At 47.7% G+C, this 19,078-nt stretch overlaps 1 protein-coding gene across 7 annotated transcripts in view; it reads right to left on the reverse strand.

Moving 5' to 3' along the window:
* Positions 1-1,879: 1,879 nt before the first annotated feature.
* Positions 1,880-19,078, reverse strand: part of FKBP15 (FKBP prolyl isomerase 15) — a 28,032-nt gene continuing 10,833 nt past the window's right edge. For 3 of the 7 annotated variants that reach the window (XM_030507028.1, XM_030507034.1, XM_030507033.1), the window contains 18 exons: positions 18,883-19,002; positions 18,546-18,645; positions 17,150-17,253; positions 15,576-15,669; positions 14,432-14,541; positions 13,916-14,026; positions 13,157-13,251; positions 12,378-12,480; positions 8,879-9,050; positions 8,264-8,400; positions 7,712-7,867; positions 6,879-7,031; positions 6,452-6,544; positions 5,913-6,023; positions 5,311-5,418; positions 4,353-5,119; positions 3,972-4,062; positions 1,880-3,519 (listed from right to left, as the gene is read on the reverse strand). In XM_030507028.1, coding sequence (XP_030362888.1) covers positions 3,445-3,519; positions 3,972-4,062; positions 4,353-5,119; positions 5,311-5,418; positions 5,913-6,023; positions 6,452-6,544; positions 6,879-7,031; positions 7,712-7,867; positions 8,264-8,400; positions 8,879-9,050; positions 12,378-12,480; positions 13,157-13,251; positions 13,916-14,026; positions 14,432-14,541; positions 15,576-15,669; positions 17,150-17,253; positions 18,546-18,645; positions 18,883-19,002 — 2,700 coding nt within the window. In that variant the 3' untranslated portion in view covers positions 1,880-3,444. Of the gene's footprint in view, positions 3,520-3,971; positions 4,063-4,352; positions 5,120-5,310; positions 5,419-5,912; positions 6,024-6,451; positions 6,545-6,871; positions 7,032-7,711; positions 7,868-8,263; positions 8,401-8,878; positions 9,051-12,377; positions 12,481-13,156; positions 13,252-13,915; positions 14,027-14,431; positions 14,542-15,575; positions 15,670-17,149; positions 17,254-18,545; positions 18,646-18,882; positions 19,003-19,078 lie in introns of all 7 variants that reach the window. The other 4 variants (XM_030507031.1, XM_030507030.1, XM_030507029.1 and 1 more) reach the window with 4 other exon arrangements.

A 19,078-nucleotide genomic window follows, 5' to 3' on the forward strand; every position in this document is an offset into this window, starting at 1 on the left:
CGCCTCCATGGAGAACCTGCGCCTCGGCTTCGCCGCCGGCATCCTCGTCCTCATCGTCTGCACCTTCTTCCTGCTCGTCTTCCTCAAGTAGGTCTGGACGGGCAGAGCGGCCCCCGCAGCCGCCCCCAGGGCAGCCAGGATGGACCCAGTGGCGGCGCAGGGATGTCTCCGGCCATGGAAGGCTCAGCACGCCCCGGGTCCGCGGGCCGCAGGACGCTCGGCTGCGCCGCACAAGCCCCGGCATCACACTCCTTAAAAATTAACTTACTGCAGCGGTTGGCTTCACCCGGGTCTGTCCGTGCTCACGGGGTGTTCCCAACGGTCCCAGCTCGGCGGGAGTCCCAGCGTGGGGCCATGGACACTCCCAGAGGCTGGACAATCCCCCCGCCTGCGCCTCAGTTCATCTCGGGCAGCGAGGACGGGGTGACAGGGCACGGGTCCCACAGCGCTGCTCTGGAACTGGTCACGGGCAGTTTAAAAGCCCTTTCCTCTGGGAAGAGCCTGGCATGGTGCACGCAGCAGGACAAGGGAAGGGCACGGCCCTGGGGTGATGTGAAACATTAAACAGACGTGGGCCCAGCGCCTTCTCCTGTTGCTTTTCTGGCCATCCGAGGCAGGGGAGAGTCTTGCACTGAGAACAAGGCAGCAGCTTCGCTCTCCGCAGGCAGGGTAGGGGCTGGTGTGATAAGCAGGACCCAGGAAGGGAGAGAGGGGTCTCCTCACCCCCCAGCCGTGGGGGGAAGCAGGTATTGAGCCCTGAGCCTACCCAGCACATCCCAACACTTGGGAGCATTGGGTGAGGAGAAGCTCCCCATGACCCGAATTCAGTGTGCGCTTGAGCCCAGAACCCCTCCGTGTGCTGGGCTGCACCCCCAGAGCGTGAGCAGCAGGTCAGGGAGGGGATCCTGCCCCTCTGCTGTGCTCTGGGGGGACCCCCCCTGCAGTCCTGATCCAGCTCTGGGGCAACAGCACAAGAGGGACGTGGAGCTGCTGGAGCGAGGCCAGAGGAGGCCACGGAGCTGCTGCAAGGGCTGGAGCAGCTCTGCTCTGGAGCCAGGCTGAGAGAGCTGGGCTGGGGCAGCCTGGACAAGAGAAGGCTCCTGAAGGGGAGACCTTAGAGCAGCCCCAGTGCCTAAAGGGGCTCCAGGAAACCTGGAGAGGGGCTTTGGACAAGGGCCTGTAGGGACAGGACAAGGGGAATGGCTTTAACCTGCCAGAGGGGAGATTGAGATGAGCTCTTAGGCAGAAGTTCTTCCCTGTGAGGGTGCTGAGGCGCTGGCACAGGGTGCCCAGAGAAGCTGTGGCTGCCCCATCCCTGGCAGTGTTCAAGGCCAGGTTGGACACAGGGGCTTGGAGCAACCTGCTCTAGTGGAAGGTGTCCCTGCCCGTGGCATGGGGTTAAAACTGGAGGAGCTTTAAGGTTCCTTCCAACACAAACATTTCTATGGTTCTGTGATTCTATAAATATGTCCTACAAGGGACAAGTTTCAAATTTTAACGTGCTCCCAACCCCTAGTCACGGCAGAGCTGTGAGGAGCCAGGACAGCGCCTGAGTGGGCCCCTCCTGGCTCCACACAACCAGCTCAGGAGAGAGCAAAACCCCTGTGAGATGCTTGAGGTCCCTCTCTTCTGCGGCCTGAAGAGAACCAGGCAAGTATGGATTGATCATGATCATTGTTGGTACTTCAGCTTTTCACACCAACACCGTACAATGTCACACCAGGACCTTCTCACCTTTCACAGGAGAGAGGTTCAAGAACAAGCACGGAAGGGTTTCCTCTATCAAATTATTCCTCATGTGGCGCAGACTTAAGTCAGTTTTCAAGCGCCTGGAGCCAGATGAAGCCAGACTGAAGTAAAGCCCAGGCAAGCAAAAAAACCAGGTTTAATTGCACTTTATTTTTCAGGAAGTGAAACGCAAATCCCTCAGGATGTCTAACTGGAACAGGAAACAAGAAGTGGAATTGCTTAGTATTGGCTACAACCTCCACTAGGACACTGCCCCCTCCAAGGGGGCCAGAGGCCACAGCCGGGTGTCCCCCCTCAGCCCAGCCCAAGGCAGGGGACCCCATCACACTCAGCACTGAATAACCAGGTTGTGCCTTGACTTCTGGTGTGGCTTCCCAGGGGACCCCCAGCTGAGGTCACCCTGTGAGGTACCCAACCTGCTGCCACGCAGACCTCCTCCCACAGCCTTTGGTCTCTTCCCCTTTTAGCTGCTCTGAGGGTGCAGCACAGGGACCTGCCGCATTCCCAAGACAGGGCAGTTATGAGGACACAGCCCAAATGCATTCAAAGATGATAAAAGGCAGTTTTAAACTAAACTGTAGTAGGATTACTTGAAGCGCTTCCGTTTTATTAAGGAAAGGGAGTTACTTGTTTTAAAGACACAAAGACCTGCTCATAGTTTTAACTGTGTTAGTACCAATGAGCGTGAAAGTGCTAGGAGGAACCCGACATGGTGGCCCTGCTGTCTGTGCTCTCTGCCTTCCCCTCTTGGTCCACTTAGACTGAACAGTTACACCCCAAGCCCTCAGCAGAACCCTGGAGGTCAGGTCTGAACTCGTGCTGTGATCATCACATGTCAAAGAGCAGCAGAGAAAAAGGCACAGGAGAGGGGCCTGGCCACCCGCAGGGACTCCTCTCTTTGCACAAGCAGCACGTTACACACCCACAGTGCTGCCTCCACTGCCAGTGGAACACAAGGCAACAAACCCCAAAACCTCACCTCTGGATGCAAACAGTGATCTGAGCCTCAGGGTCCTCCATAAAACACAGCTGGGGATTTGGCTTCTTAAAACAGCAAGTAGTAGATGCTACATCTGTGCTTGGAGCATTGGTGTAACCCACCACACTGCTAATGGTGGTCCCTGTCCCTGCCTAGAGCTGTGGGTCTGAGCCCCATGTGCCACAGCACTGAATGTGACAGCAATGGGGTCTCTCAGTTGAATCTCCCACCACACAGTGCTCACAGATGGTGATGGGATGCTGTAGAGTCCCTGGGAACTAAGAGAAATATTTCCAGGAGATCTTGACTGGGGACACAGACAAGACTTTAGTCTGCTTCTTTTAAAAAGTAGTTACTACTACAGGTCCTGCCAGACTTGGTTTTCTGAAGCACTTTACAAAGTTGATATTTGCATCAGGTTTCAGATTAATGAACCAACTGTTCACAGAAGGAGAACAATACAAACGTGCAGAGACTGGCTGGTTCCTTCAGCTCATCCCAACCTCTGCTCATGTCTGTCAGGTCAGAGTGATGGGTCTGAGTGCCTGCGGGTGCTAAAGAGCCACTTGCCCTCAGGCCCCATCAGCCTGCAGTACCAGAGCCTGGGAAGTCCCTGGTTGTTCACAACTGTCCCACGTATGCAGCTCATTAAGTGCTCAGTGCAGAGAAAGAGGCCATGCTCAGAGGAGAGGGCTCTCAGGCTCACCAGCACATCTTCATCCCAACCAGTCCAGATCATCGTCATCATCATCACCAAAGAGTGGAGCTGGAGGGGGACGCCCCTTCATGCTCTAGAAGTCAAACCAGAGGGAAACTTGTCAGTCTTAACAGCTTCCCAGTAGTAACTGCTAAACAGTTCTGGCTCTGAACCCTCAGTCGGCTTTAAGGACATGGTACAAAGAAGCTTCATTACTGAAGCTTTTGCATTTCTCACATGGTGTCTTACTATTGCAGGAGAGATGCTCTCAGGCTAACAAGGATACAAGACATTAAAACCTTTCCCTTAACCTGGGAGGTCTCACTAACTTCATGCCAGCAAGAGCTGGTCATTACCCACACAACTCCTCCAAGCTCACCAATCAACCAACCCAGATACTCTTGATTTAGACAGAGGACATAGGGGAAGCGCTGAGCTCTGCTGCAGGAGCCTGTCAGACCCCACTGCCACAGGGAGGATTTCACAGACAAGCTCCAGGTTCAACCTGAACCAGTTCAGTAGGAGCAGAAAGATACAAATACACACCACTTCCTCCTCATCCTCCTCTTCAGAGGGAACTCGAGGCTTCAGTGGTTTCTGAGATGCTGTTTCAAAGAAGTTGTCATCCTCAAAGAGGCTGGAAGAAGATACAGAATGAACAGTTCACTTGCAGATAAAAGGATCTTGGGTTTACAAGTTCTATTAATTAATGAGGGAAGAGCTTTCTTGCTGAGGCAAGCTCAAGCACACACCATTCACCAGGGCAGATGATACTGGGACCTGGCAGCATCAAAACCAGCTTCAGCCCCGCCACGTGTGCCACCCTGCAGCAGAGCAGCTGTACCAGCCTCCCTGCCTGCTGCTCTACCAGACCAAGCTGACCAGCAGTAAAGTGGGACTGTGGCTACTCCAGGAGTCACATCTTACCTGGAATCTTTCTGCTTGGGGCTGGAGTCCAGTTCCTGCTGTCCTGGGGTTTCTCTGCTGACAGCTGAGCTCAGCTCTGCTGTGCTGGATGCCAAAGGTGGCTCCTTCTCGGAGGTGGCTCCATCCAATGGGTCTGTGCAGTTCCCTCCCTCACCATTTAAGGGAGGAGGCTCTAAACCTGCCACAGGCTCCTCTGCCTTCTGCTCCACAGCTGGCTTTCCTGGAAGCTCTGCCACATCCACTTCTGGCCTGGCCTCTAGAACAGAGGGTTCTGCAACTTCTGCCTGCAAAGATACTTTGGAGGGACTGCGTTCAGTCTCAGCTTTCCTGATGGGACTGCTCTCCTGTCTTTGCTCAGCTGGGACAAAATCCTCATCTCCCTCAGGAACAGGCTGTCCTGCAAGCACAGGCTCCTTATCAAGATCCAGGTGGGATTCAGCTGCAGAAGAGAGATGCTCCCCCTGGATCTTCTCCTCTTCTGCCACCCCACTGCTGTGTGCCACCGGCTCCTCCTCAGAATCTGTGGGCCTGGCAGACAGAGGAGCAGACTCATCCTCCTGGCCAGGCACCACAGAGCCTGTGGTTGCTTCCCCAGGATCAGCTGGGAACATGGCACTCTGTGCTGGGCTATGATGCACAAGCTTTTCATGGTCAGGCTTTGCTCCAGGTGATTCCTCCTGTCTCACTGCTCCTGGTCCAGATTCCTCCTTTTCACTGTCCTGATCTGGTTTCTCCTGCTGCCTGCTGAGTAGCTGCAGTGTTACAGTCTAAAAAATGAGAGAGAACACAGGTTATACCCTGAACATAAAACATCCCTGTATCTTCTACTGCTGGGCTGCTTTGCCACCCACAGGTTTCTGCTTCAGAGTTATTTCAGCCCCACAACATAAATTTGTGGGTTTAGCCCAAGACTTGTTTTCTCTCACTGATCACCTTGTGCCTCTTATCACTGTCATACCTTAATAGTGTTCATGACAACACCCAGAACTGTCCTGCCACTGTATGTCTCCTCCAGCTCAAATTCACCCCGTAGAGACTGGAACACCCCATTCATTATCTTCTTTACCTGGAAAAGAGCAAGACAGGAAACAAAGATACAATTCATTAACATGTGAAGCACTGGCCTCATCATCAGATCCTTCTCCAGGTGAAGGAACAACAAATCCAAACACACACATGTGGTTTTCAAAGAATCCACCTTCCAAATCAGAAATTCCCCATAACAAAGCAGAATACATCATGTCATCTTAATTCAGAACCATTACACACACACCAAACCCATCCCTCCAGAACTGAGGCTGCGCAAACCCAAGGCAGACTGATACTTCTTAATTATTCGTTCAATTTTTAAATCTAAACCTCTAATCTCTTTAATCTACAAAATAAAATCAAGCAACAGTGGCAGCAGGAAGATCACATCCTTTCTTCTTCTACAGACCCTGCTACTAGAAACAAGTGCTTCTGTGGAGAAAATGACATTTTTCTTTCTTATCTCAAAGAGAAATCACTCAAGGTAAATAGATTTGCTTAGTAAGGAGAAATACTGGAACTGAAGCTCACTTCTTCTGTGAAGTCTGCAGGTGAAGATCCAGCCTGATCCCTCTCCAGGTCCCGGATGCGTTCTTCATAGTGAGCCTTCAGGGCCACAATATCGGACTGCAAGGCTGAACACTGCCGAAGGGAAACAAAGTTAGAACAGCTCCCAGACACCACCACAGTGAACCTCACCACAGGTGGGTTACCTGTAACCAGCTTCTTCGTGAGGGGTAAATTGCTGAGTGGAGTTTTAAGCAGAGAAGACTTGGCTGAAAGTAACAGCACCAAAATAAATACATCCAAACAAGCCAAAACCTTGGAGATCCCCAACTGTGTCAAGTAGGTCTTCAAATAACACCTATAATGGGCACAGCATTTCTGAGATCCCAGTGAAATGAGGGCCAGGTCTCATCACTGGACCTGTTCTGGTTTGCTGGAAGCAACATGAAGTTATTCCTTCACCTCTCATGTTCTGGAACTCATGTTATTCTGGACACAGGTAGCCCGAGGCTAGCGATTGCTGCACTCCAGTTCACATTCAGCTGCTGTGTTACTCCTTTTACCTTCTCTTTGATAGGCTCCAGTTGCTCCAAACGTTGCTGGAACTCCGACAATTTTTGCTCCTCTGCTTTTTTCGAGTGCTTTAGAGCTGCAAGCTGAAAGACAAGAACTAGAGCCCATCAGTTACAGCCCCCTTCAGTGTCACCCACCTTAAAACAGTTTCTGCTCAACCCAGAGAACAATGCAGATAAGGCAGAAGAGATTGTAGCTGTTGATGTCAGTCTCAGATTAAAGCATCTCAGCTCTCCTTTCAGAACTGCAGCAGTAAATTCACTGATCCACCAACCCAATGGAACAGACACAAGTACAAACACATCCCGTGGACAAACCAAATTCCATAACAGTCAAGAAGTTAAAGACAAGCCACACTTAGGTGGGAAAGGCTGGTTACAGTTACTGGTTATTTGGCATTACATTTCAGCCCTTTACCTTCTCTTCCAATTGGGACACCTGCTGCTGCAGGGAATCTCTCTGCTCACACACCTCCTGGTACTGTCTCATGTGCTGCTCCTTGGCTGAGGCCAGCGTACGCTCACATTTAGCTTCCCACTGGGATTCCAGCTCTGCCTGAATGAGTGACAGCTGCCCATCATGTAAGAGAGATAATTAGGAATGCAGACACACACAATGGTATTTGCACAAGTGGCTAAAAGCTTGAGGCTGGACAACATGGAACACCTCCGTGCAGACGGCAGCCCTGCAGCCGTCACCAGCGCCTGCCCACACCTCTCACCTCAATTCCAGCCACAATCCCGCAGGCTGGCCTGAAGCTCTCACTCACATTTCAGATCTCTTGGCATGTTTCTTCTAAGCAGTCTCTCATCAGCAGTCCTGTATTTTTCTCTCTACTATTGAGCCCAGTTTGGTGCCTCTGCTTTCCTCAGTTTGACACTCTTTAACACAGACTACATCTGATGCTGCCTGCCAGCCTGCATCAATGCTGCAGCAAAACTCTGCAGCCGTATCAGTGGCTTGGGTTTCAAGTCAGAGAACAACTGGGACCTTACAGCCTTCCTGCCAACCCAAATCAGGCACTGCCTTAGAAAGACAGTATAAATCCTGAAGTCAGAAGCAGGGCCAACAAACACTAGCAAAGATATTTTAGAAAGACAACAAAGTGAACCCTGTGTTAAAGTCAACCCCTAAAATCAAGCTGGTAATGTTTTCATTCTTCCACTACCTGAGCATTTGCACAACTATTCCCTACCTGTAGGTTCCTACAAGGCTTCCAGACACTTGTTGAAGCTCCCCTGACTCCTCACCTGCTCTGCTGCTGCCTGGTCAGTCGAAGTCCGTGTCTTTTTCAGCAGCTGTCGAAGCTTGTCCAGCTCCTGCTGATAGGATCTGCGGATTTCTTCCATCTCCTCCTCTGCCTGAGCTCTCTCCGACAGGGATTTCTTCTTCCTCTCTGCAAGATTCTGTGATACAGAACAGGACACAGAATAGGCCAGACTGCACCTAAGAAGCTTCTCTCCCTTGTGCAGAAAGAGCTGCTTTGAGCAGGGAATCTTATAACTTTAAAATCAAGCTGAGATTATTTTAAAGGTAAGAAAGTTGACATATTACTGGCCAAGATGTTAAAAAAGAAATCTAACAAAAAACCCACATATGCACAAAGGATGCACCAGCACAGGTATCCTTCCTGCTGCTGAGTCAAGATTTACCCAACTTGCATATTTACACAGAGTCATAGCATGGTTAGGGCTGGAAGGGACCTTAAGATCATGATTCTATGATTCTAACATACAAGAATATTGAGTTAAATTTTAGCAAACTGAAACCCTGTGTCTCTGTGATGCTGGCACAGGACATACCCTTTCAAGGGTCTCCTTCTCCACTTTCAGGTCCGTCAGCTCTTCTTCCAGTGCTGAGATCTTCATGTCCAGCTGTTTGCGGCTCTGCTTCTCAGCTTTGAATCTGGTCTGAGTGTCCTCAGAGGCTTCTTGAAGCTCTGCAAAAATACACTTTACTGTGGGTTTCAGCACTACATATATTTCAGGTGAGCACATTTGGGGCTGAGGGGAAGGAACAGTCTCTTGCACAATGAGATCAACAACACAGCTTGCACCTGAATGGGGACTAGACTGACAAGGAGCAGCTTCTGTGAAATGGCAGTGCTTAAACCTCAGCTTTTCACTTTTCAACTACTGGAACATTTCAGTTCCTCTACAAGGTTTAGACAGTAATGCCAAGAGATTGCTTCTGCAAGAGGGATCCCGGTCATGGGATGATTTTGTTCATTGATTCCTTTTAGTGCTAACAAGGATGCACATACTCTTCAGTGCATCAATATCCTCCTTCAATACCCTATGAGTGACCCTTGGGAAAGCAGGAATAGATACCCCAGAAGAAAGGAAAAGCCTATGACTTACAAAAGAGGAAAACCAATGACAAAGGAGCTCTGCTGGAGCAGGCACAGGAAGCCTCACCTGCTAACTGTGCTTGCAGCTTGTTGAGCTGCGTCTCGTGCCGCTCGGCCTCCTGCAGGGCAGCAGAGAGCTGCTTCCGCAGGTCCATCTCCTTCTTCTGGTGGGCAGTCAGCTCCAGCTGCAGCTGGGAAACCTGTGCTGTGGCAGCTGCCAGCTCCTCTGCAACTTTGGCCTGTACCACAAAATGGAGCAAGGGAGGAAAAAGGGATCTGTGAGTGTGAGGAGGCACCACAACTGTTCTCGCAGGAAGAGCTGACAAGGCACTGGAGACGTTATCAGGGAAGTGCTGATCCAGCACCTCACAGACATCCCCAAACTGAAGATGTAACGATAAGGTTTTTTGCCATGTTACTGTGTTTGGCTGTAACCTGTCCACACTGACTAGGAAGTTGCACAGGGCCACCACCTTATCACCACATCAAGTCAACTCAGCGAGCTTTCCCTGAAAAGCTTAAATTTGTTTTTAAGAGTAGCAGCAGTGCCTGGTGGCTCTGCCCAGAGTTTTCAGGCTATGACAACTTCTATTCAAGTACAAACCTGGGCTCCAACATCTAATTATCTTCAATAAGCTTACAAATGACTGAAAAGCCACACAAAACACAGGCTTGTTCCAGCCACAAGAGCACCTTCCCTTCAGAGCACTCAGCACATAGTCACCTTGAGGTGCACACACGGGCAGGGCTGGCATTCTGGAGCACAGATCTCAAGGTAATTTGTTGACCTGGTTAGATTTAATATTGCTCAGAGTCAGTGACTCATGTAAAACCAGGCACTACCACAGCTTGTCAGACAACTTGTAAACAATATGGTAGGAGAGGCTCAAGGCAAAGTCACGTTCCCAATCTTGTTGCACGACACACGAAATTCAGAGGATGCTCTGCAAAGATAGAACTACACCCAGCAGAAAACCTCACTTGCTGCAGGGAATACCCAAACAGCTTCTATATCTATGCCTACAGTCAGATTCCCAACAGGCTTTCACATTATTGTAACTGCTAAGTTCAGGAGCACTGGAGTTTCTCTCTGCTTTATTCCCATAAGAGAACTAGAGTGTTTCTCTTCAGGCTAGGACCACCACAAAGAAGATTTGTGAGCAAAATTGTTCCAACTCTGGTGTGGATGAATATGTGCTGACCTTGAGGCCTGGGATACCACACCATTGATTTTAAAGAGGAGGCAGCATTTCAACAGACACTTCCTAAACCCAGATCTGCTTTCCTCTGATGTTTCCGTACATGTGTCTCTGCAGTTCAAGATGCTAACTCCTCGCATGCTAAAAACAAAACCCTGTGGCATATCTAAAGTGGTTTTTTAACACTTATCTTTGTCTTTAATGGCAAATAAAGAAAAAAAGGAAATCCTATGCCAGGAACTGTTACTAGACTTAAGTTTCTGCAGCAAATGCTTCATATCTATACTAGCTCAGCTCCAGCCTCCAGCTTTCAGGTACCAAGAATCTTACGTGATCTGTATCTCCTCTGACAATTACATGATCACGTCCTATTCCTCCCATGGGGGAGGTGAAACAAGCAGCAATGTGCCAAAGTTCTTTGCAAGGGCTCCCCAAGAAAGAAGGGGCCAGTGGCTATACTGCCAGCTAGAAAGCCCTCTTCCAAAGCCCTTTTCCAAATGGAAGATCCATGCTAATTCAAGATCTGAGGCAATTCTTTTGATGCCAATCAGCTTCTAGCTATGGAAGAGGAAGCTGGGCTGGCACTACCCAGGGCACAGTTATCTATGGCCTACACAGTCAGCAGACACACTGCCTCACCTGGTCCCAGCCCCGATCCACTGGCAGCATGTGCTGGGAAGAGAAAGCAGTGACAGGAAACAGGGAGAGTTAAGAACACAACTTGAAAGGCAGAGGTGTTAATCATCATCAGAAAAGCAAAATGCTTCATTGCAGGAGCCTAAGACATGCCAGAGAAGCCTTTAAATTATTCCAAGAACTGTAAAAGCTTTTACAGAAAAAGGTAGTGAAGCCTGGCCTAAAAAGAAAGAAGCTAAAGGCACATTACACTCTGCAGATGTAGGAGTAGTGGGTCCTACAGCACTTCCCTGCACTGGAGAGTGTGGGGTGTTACTGTCATTATGGGACACAAAGCCTTCACCTAAAGCTGCAATGTGCTCTGCCGGGGTTGAAGAGCTAACACTCAAAAGCAGGAAGCTACTAATACCTCTTCTCAGTGATCCTGGGCATAGATGCCTGGCCTTTATCACAAAATAAATGGTGAGTCCCTATTTTTGATTAAAGAACAGATAAAATAGCTTAAAACTGTCTGCAACTGCAGTCACGGAGCAAGCTAGCTTAGATAAAAGGAAGAGGAAGGAATATCAGCCTTCACATTTACAGTCAATACTCTCACAAAAGCAGGGGAAATCACCCAGTGCAAGTCATCCCGGCTTTTCTGGTGCAGCCTGAAGCATGTAACAGTGTTCTCACCAGGCAGTGACTGCTGGATCAAGTGGAGGCCTATTGAAGATGAGGCCCAAAAGATTCCTGAAGATCATCTTCTACTTCCCAAAATATTTCCTCCCCAAGCTACTTACTGCACAAGGTGGATGTTGTGCTGACTGAAGGAATTTTAGTTAGTATTTCAATCTGACTTATTCCTGGTCAGAATCTCTCACGCTCCCTACATATTACAGGTGTGCAGCCTGGGCTCTCAGTGTTAAAACACAGTCCTCCTTCACTGCCTGCTCACACCAGCACGCAGTTATCAGCCATGTGTTGGGCTGTTCTTTAGCACACTTTTTGGCATATTTTGGAAAGCTGCACTTTGTCATGGTTCTCATGCAGGGCAAGCATTTATCATCTCACATTTGGAGAAATGCACAACTCAGCAGGGGAGCATAGTGCAAGACTGAACTTGGTGTTATTTAAGAAGCCAGTGCTTGAGAAAGCATAGAAGACACCATGCAATTACTGACCCTGGGCTAAGCTGTCCTAAGTGGACACTACAGGATATGCAGCCATGCACAGTGCATTTAAGTGGTTTGAAAGCTATTTCCCAATAGCCCCTTTCACAAAAGCACAACACATTATTGGTAGAAACAAACAGCTCTTGATTAGTATTAAAAAAAAGTGCAAAAGTGCAATGAAGAAACTTTAGTAGGAAATAGTTTCTTACAGCTACATTCATTCTATATCAGTTAAATACAAAGCTCTGTGATACACAATTCCTCATATGTTGGTTATACACCTACAAAGTTGACAATAAATCAGACACTTCCCCGTAAGGTATATGAATATGAAAGCTATGACAGCATAAAGATCCCCATTTATAGCCTCTTGTGCTGACTTTGTCATGAAAGCCATGAGAACATTCAAAGTGTTTCTCAGAACAGCTTTCAAAACCTAAGTCCAGAACTTCATGTGTCTTGTAAGAGAACTGACTTAAGCCTTGACTAACAAGGCTTCAGCATGTTTTAGTGCCACCAGCAGCCCCCCTCCTGGCTGCAGCCAGAGGTTGACGGCTCTGCTCATTGTCACCATTACCTTCTCCTGCTCTGCATGCAACACTCTTGCCTGTGTGTTTTCAGTTGTTGTTTGCAGGGAATGGTTCCTCTGCTCCATTAGCAAGTTACTTTGCTCGACGTATCTGTGAATGGGGGAAGACTGGATGAGCATTTATGTAAACACATGATGTGGAGCAAAAGACTCAGAGATAAAAGGTGGTATCTCAAATCAGTTATCTTCACGAGAAGTCCCAGACCATTTTGCATGGTGGCCTGCACTAACAGCAGCCTGATCTCAAAAGGGTGGATTGGGTGTGCCTGGCACAGCAGTTTGGATCAGTTTGGATACCTGCTTTACCTCTCTAATGAGTCTAATGTTCCTACCACACAGTCAAGAGTTGTGATAACCTGATATCCACTGATATCTGCCATTTCCTTAAACAAGTTATTCTGCTTCTTTAACCAAATGGAACACACACCCAGTGGAAGTAGGGACACCACATCTACAATTTCTTCCACCTTGCTAAAAAGCTAGCAAAAGTAAAGTAACTCCCACAAGCAGAGCAAGTGTGCTCATGAAGTTTTCTTCCCTCCTTTTACACATCCCTGTTTATACAGTAACCCACAGTTTTGGATATACGCTCTGCAGAGAGAGGAGGAGGTGGGGGGAACCCCACACTTGTAATGCCTTAAAAAACATAATTAAATACATCAGAACATGTCTTTTTATCCTAAAGAGCACCCCTCCTGGTTATGCCTAACCAAGTGCAAGCTAGAAAATCTTTGCAAATGCAGAGGCTGGGCCCTCCCACTCCTTACCTCTGATTCCGCTCAATCAACTCGCTGATCTTCTCATTCTGCTCCTCAATCCGACTGCTCTTCTCAAATATCTCTTGCTTCAGCCTCTCATTCTCCTAAAGCACAGCCCAGCATGAATATTCATCTTACTCAGACTTCCCTGCAGCTGTACCTAAACCTTTGTTTTGTACAGACACAGCACAGTGGTGACATATCACCTTCTGTGGTCACACCACTGGAAGGCGCCGTGCTGCATTTAGCAGGAATCCTGGCATGGGACAGTGGCTGCCAAACCACATTCTAGAGAATATTGTGTCTGGTTGACTTTTGCACCCACAAAACCCAGGATTGTAAGTCTGCTTCCTAGGAAAACTACAAAGCATAATACTAAATAGTGAAAACCAGAAGTAGGTGGTTCTTGTAACATGGTACTTCAGCTGTGAAACTATTCTGCAGGATGCTGTGGGTTAAGTCCATAAAGGTTTAAGTAGAGGCTGAATTTCTCTCACATGAACCTTTTGCCAAGACCTATTAAATACCAATGCATCAACTCTGCCTTGGAAAGTACCCAAACCACAAACTGCTGAGCAGAGCTTTTTTTAGGAGGGAGAGGGGTAGAAATCATTGTGCATCTCATGCTCTTACCTAGGCAGCTGGTTTTGGCCATGCAAAAATAAAACACATGGGCAGATGGACATTTGGGCCAAGCTATCCCCATTAGGAGTAACAGTGGGCTGCAGTTCCTTATGGAACCAGTCAAATAAGGCTGGCCATACTCACCTGGATTATGCGTTGGATATTGCTCATGATCATGGAGGCTTCCATAGTAACAGAGGAGATACCAGGCAGGAGTGAGCTGTTACCAGCGTTTTGTTTCCTCAACTCCTCCACCTGTAGGGATAAGCCATTCTTAAACCAGAGGAAATGAATTTATGGGTGTTAGGTAAGAGTCAGACATCCACAAAAATCCATTTCACTGTTGCATTTCATCGGCTGTAGGGATATATGCTACTGTATCTACTGTGACACCTCCTGAAGGGCAGTGAGTATCTCCAAACACAATGCACCATATGATATTAAAGACAGAGACAACACCTTCCCCCAAGCCTAGGCTTAGGTTTTTCACAATAGCTGAATTGTTACTGCTTCAAGGTCTGGTAACATTGGAGTTTTCACTGTTCCTAACATCACTTACAGACTTAATACAGGCATTTAAACAGAGCCAACTCCTCAGACTACACCTGGAGAGCAGACAGCAGTACCATCACTAACAAGCCTGCCTGTGCCATACGTTACCTTGGCAGCCAGATGATCCATCTTATCTACCACTTTGCTAACAGCCATTCGGATTTCAGTGTTATGCTGCCGAGCTTCTGTCATCAAAAAGGAAGTAACATCCCCAGGAGCTTGAATGGAGAGAGATGTATAGTCACAAGGGGAAAATGCCTCCAGACAGACAGACCAAAAGCCATGCTTAGCAGTTTGAAGCCTGCCAGACAGGACAGCCACTCTCTTCCCAGAAACAAAAGGCACATGGTATCTGGAAAACTAATAATGTAGGTGTTTTCCAAATAACATGAACAGGCAGGTTTATGACTACAGGGAATTCTTGAGCCATGTGACAGCACTTAGGTCAACAAGAGGGAAGCCCCCAGACACACAAGAACAGTAGCTGTGTAAAGAGAACAGTCAAACAAAAGGCACAAAGGCTGACTTCTGAAACTCTGAAGTTCTTTAATACCTTAAGTCCTCCCTAGGTTGCTACGTCCTCACACTCAAAGGCCTCTATGTGTACACTTCAGTTCTTTCCCTGGCTGGTAAGAGAGCTGTTTACTATTACAGTTATAAATATAACTGGAAGAACCATCTATAAAACACCTTTAGCAACATACAGCCCTGGGAGTACAGCTGGAAATTCCATCCCCTTTCACACTGCACAAAGTTCTTTAAGGGGGGAAAAAAAAAGATAGATATTTATTGGAAAATGTTTGCCCCTTTTTGATATTTAAGAAATAGGGATGTGTGGAACAGCACAGGGACTGTGGACAAAGGCCTGTAGGGACAGGACAAGGGGAATGGCTTTAACCTGCCAGAGGGGAGATTGAGATGAGCTCTTAGGCAGAAGCTCTTCCCTGTGAGGGTGCTGAGGCGCTGGCACAGGGTGCCCAGAGAAGCTGTGGCTGCCCCATCCCTGGCAGTGTTCAAGGCCAGGTTGGACACAGGGGCTTGGAGCAACCTGCTCTAGTGGAAGGTGTCCCTGCCCGTGGCAGGGGGTTGGAACTGGAGGAGCTTTAAGGTCCCTTCCAACCCAAACCATCCTGACTCTATGACAGACAAAATGAATACGTATGTTTGCTACCATTGTACCTACATCATCATTCTAAACAGTTTAGTGCAGGTATTACAACCTTCTGGAAAGCAAGAACTTTTTTAAACATACCTTGGTAAGGTGCAGGATACATCTGTCCTACAGGCTGGAGTTGAGAAGCAGATGCAGCAGTTTGGGGGTAAGCAAATGCCATTCCTGGATATGCCTTGCAGAACACGTTCAATAGATTAGAATATGTTTTGGTATTTCCCCCTCCCCACACTTAAGTGAATTTTATGGGGTTTTTAAGCCCCAGGAGCAAGGATGATATGTGGAAGGAAAAAAGAACAGAATTAAGGAGCTGGAAGTCAAATGACACAATACTCATAGTAAAGGGGAAATAACAGTCACAGGTCTTTCAAGACTTAGATATGTGTTCAAGTTACCACAGCTCACTAAGTTTTCTTCACTGAATTTTAAGCAAAAACATGTTACCTTACATTTGGGAGAGGCAAATGCCAGCACATGAAGAGCTCACTCTGGAGTTAGCCTAACTTGAACACAAGGCTCTTCCTAGGAGGGGCTTATAAAGTGCAACACAACTTGATTACAACTTCACTGTTCAGTGCTAAGGAGGAGCTAAACAGACTGAAGCACATATTACATGCTACAGCTATCTCCTACATACCAATTCACATTCTCAGGCAAGGGAAAACAAAAGATTACAATACAGCTTGGGCCAAGGTTCAAGAAGAATTCAGGATATCAGGGTCAAACTTGCAAAACATCTGAAGTGAATACATCCAAATCAGTGTCAGATTAAAGCTTCACTTTCATGCAGAGTCTCTATTTCAGCAGAAACGCCTTTATCTTGTTACTTGCCAAACCTTCCTCATTTTCAACACAAGAAAAGTGCAAAGCCAAAACACTGCAAGGCCACATCAGTTTTGGGTTTGCTGTGGGGCTTGGGGGTTATTTTCGGGGTGGTGGTGGGTGTTACTATCACATAATGGTTTTATTCATTATCAAGTATTTTCTTCTTCTGTTTCAACTCTTTAAAAATAAACAGACTCTATGTAACATAAGCCACTGGTTTCCAAAAGCTCCAGAAAATAGGTTAAGTGGAAATAACCACAGAAAACAGACAGTAAAAAGCTTGGGTTTAGACTTTATAGAACTGTTTGCACGATAGCTTTGTAGTCAGTCTTTACTATCTGATGTGGAAAACACATTGTGTGTTTAAAGCTTCCTTGTTTAGCAGGCAGATTGCATCACCTCACAGCAGCACCACAAGCCTTTTAAAAGGCTTGTTCTTTCACTTGGATGAAAAACCATAACCCACAAACACCTGGAGTGTGCAACTGAGCTCTCATGGAACACCAGACCAGGACTAAGAAAAGCTGCAACTAAAATTCTTCTATTTTCTGATTTACAAATACTTGGAAGTTTTTATTTTATTCACTACAAAAACAGACACTAAAAAAAAAGTCTGGTTAATTCTTGGTTCAACTTTAAGAAGCCATCAGCAAGCAGAAAATTCACCCTTTTTGATTAAATTACAGGCATGTGATGGAAACCTGAGAATGTTGAAGAGTCACAAGAAGGAACCTGGGATTCTCATCTTCATCCTTGTCCCCAGCAATGGGGAAGTAAGACTTAGAGAAAGGAGAGGAGCACCAATATTCTCTTTGATTTCATTCTGGTACCTGAAAGCCCTGTGCTCCTGCAGGCAGAGCTGAATGGGGCTGGATCGTTGCAGGAATTAAAGCAGCAGAAGATACTGGAGGTGCAGAACCAGATGCCTGAGGTACTGAAAAGGAAGAAATAAATTCAGCATGCCATAAAGTAGCTAGAAATAATTTAACTCACCCAGTGTGAAATGGCCAAAAAAACCCCAATTAAACAGACAAAAATTTAACAGAAGCCTGTCTGCAGCCTTGTGAAAATCAAATCCAGTCAAGCAAGTGATAAAAGGTAAAGAGTAATCTTTCACAGAGATTCCCACTTCTAGCTACATTTAGACAATCTCTTTTCATTCAAATAAAGGCAGCTCTGAAGTATACTGACACAAGATGTTACTCATGCTGACTCTGAAGACTGCTCGGCTGAGTAGCTGCTGACATTACTAGTCCCTCACGGGAAGACAAGTCAAGCCCACCCCAGAGCTGTCAGCCTCTGATGTCCTTCACTCTTATTTCCATCCTTTTCAAACAATTTCTGTTCACTGGGAAAGGATGTGTAACAGTTTCATTTACAAATCACATAATATCCTAGAAATTTCAGTGCCATCCCTGCACACACAATGACAGAGCAGCCTATGCACCAATGTGTTCACAGATCACAGTGATGACATACTCCAAGGACTTCGATCTTGTGCTTTAAGAATTAGTCTACCTATAGCAAGGATGGGGCAGCCACAGCTTCTCTGGGCACCCTGTGCCAGCGCCTCAGCACCCTCACAGGGAAGAATTTCTGCCTAAGAGCTCATCTCAATCTCCCCCTTGTCCTGTCCCTACAGGTCCTTGTCCAAAGCCCCGCTCCAGGTTTCCTGGAGCCCCTTTAGGCACTGGAGCTGCTCTAAGGTCTCCCCTTCAGGAGCCTTCTCTTCTCCAGGCTGCCCCAGCCCAGCTCTCTCAGCCTGGCTCCAGAGCAGAGCTGCTCCAGCCCTCGCAGCAGCTCCGTGGCCTCCTCTGGACTCGCTCCAGCAGCTCCACGTCCCTCTTGTGCTGTTGCCCCAGAGCTGGATCAGGACTGCGGGGGGGGTCTCCCCAGAGCAGAGCAGATGGGGAGAATGCCCTCCCTGACCTGCTGCTCATGCTCTGGGGGTGCAGCCCAGCACACGGGGGGGTTCTGGGCTCAAGCACACACTGAAGCTGGGTCATGGGGAGCTTCTCCTCAATAACATCCCCAAGTCCTTCTCCTCAGGGCTGCTCCATCCCATCCCTGCCCAGCATGTATTTGTGCTTTCCTCGACCCAGTAACCTACCTATCAGTTCCTATTTCAGTTCCTAAAAGGAATCCTCTATTCCTACAATCCTCGTGCTTGAAGCCTGCAAGTAAGTGCAATTTTGCTATCCCAGTCCCAGCTCACCAGCACATTACCTTGTGTGGACACTGTGGGCAGTACTGCATGAGCTGGCTGTGCTGGTCTCATAGAAGATGAAGCCACTGGTTGTGCTGTCCCTCTGAGTGTATTTGGATCCTAAAAACATTTCTGCATGTTACAATGAGTGCTGAAGAACAAGCAAACAGTTTGAACCCAAGATCACTTCAGAGTAGGTGTTACCCAATTAACCCAACTGAACTGTCTAGTGGATTTGTTCAACCCTTTTGCCACCAGAACAGGGTACACAGGGAGAGCTATCGCTACAGATTGCCCTTCAAGGGATTCACACAGGAGAGAAAGCATCAAAAAAGTCATACTTATTTAATGATGTACCTCTATCTCCGAGTCACTGGAGTCCAGTTGACTACCTGCTGTCCCAGCCAGGAAAGGCAGCATGGGCTGTCCCATTTTAGCCATCCGAGAAATAAGCTTTGCCTTTGCTACATCTGGGTTCTAAAAGAAATGTTTGCAGTTACTCTCCCTTCGTCTCTCAGCCCAGACTTTTCAGACATTAGACACATCTGTCAGG

The sequence above is a fragment of the Strigops habroptila genome, chromosome 15 (genome assembly GCF_004027225.2).
Source record: "Strigops habroptila isolate Jane chromosome 15, bStrHab1.2.pri, whole genome shotgun sequence".
Classification (NCBI taxonomy): domain Eukaryota; kingdom Metazoa; phylum Chordata; class Aves; order Psittaciformes; family Psittacidae; genus Strigops; species Strigops habroptila.